The sequence below is a fragment of the Coregonus lavaretus genome, assembly GCF_964263955.1.
Source record: "Coregonus lavaretus genome assembly, contig: HAP1_SCAFFOLD_2064, whole genome shotgun sequence".
Lineage (NCBI taxonomy): Eukaryota > Metazoa > Chordata > Actinopteri > Salmoniformes > Salmonidae > Coregonus > Coregonus lavaretus.
In genome coordinates, this window is record NW_028156395.1 from 48,651 (window position 1) to 55,176 (window position 6,526).

At 45.6% G+C, this 6,526-nt stretch overlaps 1 protein-coding gene across 1 annotated transcript; it reads left to right on the plus strand.

Annotated features, from left to right (window-relative positions):
• Positions 1–462: 462 nt before the first annotated feature.
• LOC311126407 (DOMON domain-containing protein FRRS1L-like) lies at positions 463–5,822 on the plus strand (the record flags this gene model as incomplete). Its single annotated transcript, XM_084200413.1, has 5 exons — positions 463–667; positions 1,108–1,192; positions 1,377–1,515; positions 5,256–5,502; positions 5,650–5,822. The coding sequence occupies 5 exons, from the start codon at positions 463–465 to the stop codon at positions 5,820–5,822; spliced, it is 849 nt and encodes a 282-aa protein (XP_084056539.1).
• Between the last annotated feature and the right edge of the window lie 704 nt (positions 5,823–6,526).

A 6,526-nucleotide genomic window follows, 5' to 3' on the forward strand; every position in this document is an offset into this window, starting at 1 on the left:
TGGACGCTGCAGTGATTGGCTCTATCGATGGATGTGATGGACCATTAGGAGAGAGGAGAGGAGACGGGCGAAACTAACAACAGACACATTCATTCTTAAACTGGGATATCATTACATTATTTCAAGATTAAATCCGATCACTTGGATTATTATGGATGTCTCCGTTTCCCACAAGGCTTAAGCGCATTGGCAAAACAGATCGGTTCAGTTACAAATCCCGCTAATTCCAGATTGGTTTAACCGAGACTCATTCGTTGACAGCCCTGGATCGCTCCTCGCGCCCATTCACAATACGAGAAATAGCCTACGACACATCAAACAACCGCGTTGAAAATATTCTGTAGTGATGCGATTGAGATCCAGTGAATAGGCTCCGTAATGAAATGCTCAAATACAATCAACAATGAGGATTCCGTCTCAGTTCTGTCTCGTTTAAAACGTTTTTATACTCCCTTTTTGGCCATGATTTTCCTGCCCAGCCTGCTGCAGCTGACAGTGCTCCTGGTCCAGGGCAGTTGGCGGGGGGTCGCGCCGAGCCCCACTGATGAAGGCGCACTGCGGGCCAGCCACGGAGACCATGGAGAGCCGGGCCACAAGGAGCCCCATAAGGACTCATACAGCACCTTCGCCTCGGAGTTCCTGGAGTCTAGACATCTATCGGATGATGGTGAGAAAGAGATACAGGATAGGCCAATTCTGAACGAGGCATTTTGCTTACTGTGGCCTTCATGGTAATCAAGGGTGTGTTTATGTTTATGTGTAGGCCTTCTCTTGATGGAAATCAGAGGGAGCATCTACATATCTGTGGTTGATAAGTCATTCGTGGTTGATTGGCTATTTATGTGATGATGCGCGGGATGATAGACCGACCATACAGTGTCTTACTTCCACCCGAGTCCACTCATGCATGGATCAGGACCCTGGCCAGCTCCCCACTATCTCAATTTTGTTATGAAACGTGAAGGAGCAGTTGTGCTTCTCTGAATGCACATTAGGCTGAACCCCACCAAGTGATGCATATAGTAGAACTTATAGAATATGATTGTTGGGGAGGCAGCTCAGTAGCCTAATCATTTCTCATGTGGTGTGTGTGTGTGTGTTATCCAGGCTACCCCTTCCCCACCGCCCCTCCTGTGGATCCTTTTGCCAGGATCAAAGTCGTAGACTGTGGAGTCACCAAGGGCTGCATAAGGTCAGTGTGTGTTTGTGTGTGTGTGTGTGTGTGTTTTGCATGCTTGCAAGCATGTGTGTGTCCATGGCTCTCTCTGTGTACTGTGGTCCCACTCTGGCAGATGTGGGAGTACATCACTCTGAAGAGGTTACATTTCTTAATTGTGTGTGTGTGTGTGTGTGTGTGTGTGTTTGTGTGTGTGTAGGTATGGGAAGCCGGGGTGTGATGCAGAGACGTGTGACTATTTCATGAGTTACCGGCGGATCGGGACAGACGTGGAGTATGAGATGAGTGCTGACACTGACGGCTGGGTGGCTGTAGGCTTCTCCTCTGACAAGAAGATGGTGAGTGACCGTATCTGTGTATGTGCGGGCATTGATGTGTGTGTGTGTGTGAGCATGCGTGAGATCTGTTCTTACACTCTACATACAGTGCATTCGGAAAGTATTCTGACCCCTTGACTTTTTCCACATTTTGTTAAGTTACAGATTTATTCTAAAATTGATTAAATTGTTTTTTCCCCCCCTCATCAATCTACACACAATACCCCATAATGACAAAGCAAAAACAGGTTTTTATATATTTTAGCAAATGCATAAGAAATACAAAACTGAAATATCACATTTACATACAGTACCAATCAAAAGTTTGGACACGCCTACTCATTCAAGGGTTTTTCTTAATTTTTACTATTTTTTACATTGTAGAATAATAGTGATGACATCAAAACTATGAAAGAACACATTTGGAATCATGTAGTAACCAAAAAAGTGTTAAACAAATCAAAATATATTTTATATTTGAGATTCTTCAAATAGCGACCCTTTGCCTTGATGACAGCTTTGTACGCTCTTAGCATTCTCTCAACCAGCTTCACCTGGAATGCTTTTCCAACAGTCTTGAAGGAGTTCCCACATATACTGAGCACTTGTTGGCTGCTTTTCCTTCACTCTGCCGTCCGACTCATCCCAAAACATCTCAATTGGGTTGAGGTCGGGGGATTGTGGAGGCCAGATCATATGATGCAGCACTCCATCACTCTCCTTCTTGGTAAAATAGCCCTTACACAGCCTGGAGGTGTGTTGGGTCATTGTTCGGTTGAAAAACATATGATTGTCCCACTAAGCCCAAACCAGATGGGATGGCGTATCGCTGCAGAATGCTGTGGTAGCCATGCTGGTTAAGTGTGCCTTGAATTCTAAATAAATCACAGACAGTGTCACCAGCAAAGCACCCCCAAACCATAACACCTCCTCCTCCATGCTTTACGGTGGGAACTACACATGCAGAGATCATCCGTTCACCCACACCGCGTCTCACAAAGACACGGCGGTTTGAAACAAAAATCTCAAATTTGGACCAAACGACAAATGTCCACCGGTCTGATGTCCATTGCTCGTGTTTCTTAGCCCAAGCAGGTCTCTTCTTCTTATTGGTGTCCTTTAGTAGTGGTTTCTTTGCAGCAATTCGACCATGAAGGCCTGATTCACACAGTCTCCTCTGAACAGTTGATGTTGAGCTTTGTCTGTTACTTTAACTTATTTGGGCTGCAATTTCTGAGGCTGGTAACTCCAATGAACTTATCCTCTGCAGCAGAGGTAACTCTGGGTCTTCCTTTCCTGTGGCGGTCCTCATGAGAGCCAGTTTCATCATAGCGCTTGATGGTTTTTGCGACAGCGCTTGAAGAAATGTTCAAAGTTCTTGAAATGTTCAGTATTGACTGGCCTTCATGTTTTAAAGTTATGATGGACTGCCGTTTCGCTTTGCTTATTTGAGCTGTTCTTGCCATAATATGGACTTCGTATTTTACCAAATAGGGCTATCTTCTGTATACCCCCCTACCTTGTCACAACACAACTGATTGGCTCAAACACATTAAGAAGGAAAGAAATTCCACAAATTAACTTTTAAGAAGGCACACCTGTTAATTGAAATGCATTCCAATGACTACCTCATGAAGCTGGTTGAGATAATGCCAAGAGTGTGCAAAGCTGTCATCAAGGCAAAGGGTGGCTATTTGAAGAATCTCAACTATAAAATATATTTTGATTTGTTTAACACTTTTTTGGTCACTACATGATTCCATATGTGTTATTTCATAGTTTTGATGTCTTCACTATTATTCTACAATGTAAAACATTGTAAAAATAAAGAAGAACCCTTGAATGAGTAGGTGTGTCCAAACTTTTGACTGGTAGTGTAAGTATTCAGACCCTTTACTCAGTACTTTGTTGAAGCACCTTTGGCAGTGATTACAGCCTTGAGTCTTCTTGGGTATGACGCTACAAGCTTGGCACACCTGCATTTGGGGAGTTTCTCCCATTCTTCTCTGCAGAGCCTCTCAAGCTCTGTCAGGTTGGATGGGGAGCGTCGCTGCACAGCTATTTTCAGGTCTCTCCAGAGATGTTTGATTGGGTTCAAGTCCGGGCTCTGGCTGGGCCACTCAAGGACATTCAGAGACTTGTCCCAAAGCCACTCCTGTGAGGGATGTAGCTCAGTTGATAGAGCATGGCATTTGCAACGCCAGGGTTGTGGGTTCGATTCCCACAGGGGGTATGATTTTTTTTAAATGTATGCACTAACTGTAAGTCGCTCTGGATAAGAGCGTCTGCTAAATGACTAAAATGTTAAATGTAAATGTAAATGGTCTTGGCTGTGTGCTTAGGGTCATTGTCCTGTTGGAAGGTGAACCTTCTCCCCAGTCTGAGTTCCTGAGGACTCTGGAGCAGGTTTACATCAAGGATCTCTCTGTACTTTGCTCCTTTCATCTTTCCTTCGATCCTGACTAGTCACCCAGTCCCTGCCGCTGAAAAACATCCCCACAGCATGGTGCTGCCATCACCATGCTTCACCTTAGGGATGGTGCCAGGTTTCCTCCAGACGTGACGCTTGGCATTCAGGCCAAAGAGTTCATTCTCGGTTTCATCAGACCAGAGAATCTTGTTTCTCATGGTCTGAGAGACATTAGGTGCCTTTTGGCAAACTCCAAGCGGGCTGTCATGTGCCTTTTATTGAGGAGTGGCTTCCGTCTGGCCACTCTACCATAAAGGCCTGATTAGTGGAGTGCTGTAGAGATGGTTGTCCTTCTGGAAGGTTCTCCCATCTCCACAGAGGAACTCTGGAGCTCTGCCAGAGTGACCATTGGATTCTTGGTCACCTCGCTGACCAAGGCCCTTCTCCTCCGATTGCTCAGTTTGGCCGGGCGGCCAGCTCTGGGAAGAGTCTTGGTGGTTCTAAACTTCGTCCATTTAAGAATAATGGAGGCCACTGTGTTCTTGGGGACCGTCAATGCTGCAGAAATGTGTTGGTACCTTTCCCCAGATCTTTGCCTCAACACAATCCTGTCTCGGAGCTCTACGGACAATTCCTTCGACCTCATGGCTTGGTTTTTGCTCTGACATGCACTGTCAAATGTGGGACCTTATATAGACAGGTGTGTGCCTTTCCAAATCATGTCCAATCAACTGAATTTACCACAGGTGGACTCCAGTCAAGTTGTAGAAACATCTCAAGGATGATCAATGAAAACAGGATGCACCTGAGCTCAATTTTGAGTCTCATAGCAAAGGGTCTGAATACTTATGTAAATAAGGTATTTCAGTTTTTTATTTTTAATACATTTGCAAAAATGTATAAAAACCTGTTTTCGCTTTGTCATTATGGGGTATTGTGTGTAGATTGATGAGGGAAAACATTGATTTAATCAATTTTAGAATAAAGCTGTAACATAACAAAATATGGAAAAAGTCAAGGGGTCTGAATACTTTCCGAATGCACTGTATGCTTCCAACAATTGAGTGGGTAAACCTAATAACCAACGTTTCAGCAATTAGGTTATAACATTTACCCATTAAATAGTTGGGAGCCTATATAGAGTGTGGGACTTTCTTTCTTTTGATACAGTTTACTCTTGGTTAGTCAATAGCACCTCTACAAACATTTTTGGGTCAGAGTCAGCTAATGCTTTTACTACATCTGGTACACATGAAGTCTATCATGACAGACACATTAAAAAGTAAGACAATGCTGATTGGTCAACCTATCCTTCATGCTGATTGGTTCTCCTCACCCCCACCCCTCTCAGGGAGGAGATGACGTGATGGGCTGTGTCCATGATGATAATGGGCGTGTTCGTATCCATCACTTTTACAACGTGGGCCAGTGGGCCAAGGAGATCAAGAGGAATCCTGCCAGAGATGAAGAGGGCGTGTTTGACAACAACCGTGTGACCTGCCGCTTCAAACGGCCGCTCTACGTCCCCAGAGAGGAGACACTGGTGGACCTGCATCTCTCTTGGTACTACCTGTTGGCCTGGGGACCTGCTATACAAGGTCAGTCAATGAGTGTGTATGTGGTTGTGTGTGTGCAGAAAGTTGATGTGTGTTTATTAGCATGTACATGTAAATTATTTCCCTTTTTCTCTTACTCTCCTCCCCCACTCTTCTCCTTTCCTTCTCTCCTTTCCTCCTCTCCTCCAGGTTCCATCACACGTCATGACAACGATGCTCCACCAGTCTCCGATCACATGATCAGCATCTATAAGTATGAGGACATCTTCATGCCGTCTACAGCCTACCAGACGTTCTCCTCTCCCTTCTGTCTGCTGCTCATAGTAGCCCTCACCTTCTATCTGCTGATGGGCACGCCCTGAGAGAGAGGAGGAGAGAAGAGAGGAGACGAGACGAGATGAGAGAAGAGGAGAGAAGAGGAGAGAAAATTACATTTTACATTTTTAGTCATTTAGCAGACGCTCTTATCCAGAGCGACTTACAGTTAGTGAGTGCATACATTTTTCATACTGGCCCCCCATGGGAAACGAACCCACAACCCTGGCGTTGCAAGTGCCATGCTCTACCAACTGAGCTACAGGAGGGCAAAATGAGAGATGAGAGGAGAGGAGAGGAGAGGAGAGGAGAGAAGAGAGGAGAAGAGAGGAGAGGATAAGAGAGGGGACGAGAGGAGACGAGAAGAGACGAGAAGAGAGAAGGAGAGAGGAGAAGAGAGGAGACGAGAGGAGACGAGAAGAGAGAAGGAGAGAGGAGAAGAGAGGAGACGAGAGGAGACGAGAAGAGAGAAGGAGAGAGGAGAAGAGAGGAGACGAGAGGAGAGGGGACGAGAGGAGACGAGAGGAGAGGAGAGAGGAGAAGAGAGGAGACGAGAGAAGAGGAGAGGAGAAGAGACGAGACGAGAGGAGAGAGGAGAGGACAGAAGAGGAGAGGACAGAAGAGGAGGGGAGAGGACAGAAGAGAAGAGGAGAGGACAGAAGAGGAGAGGACAGAAGAGGAGAGGAGAGGACAGAAGAGGAGAGGAGAGGACAGAAGAGGAGAGGAGAGAAGAAAGGAGACGAGAGGAGAG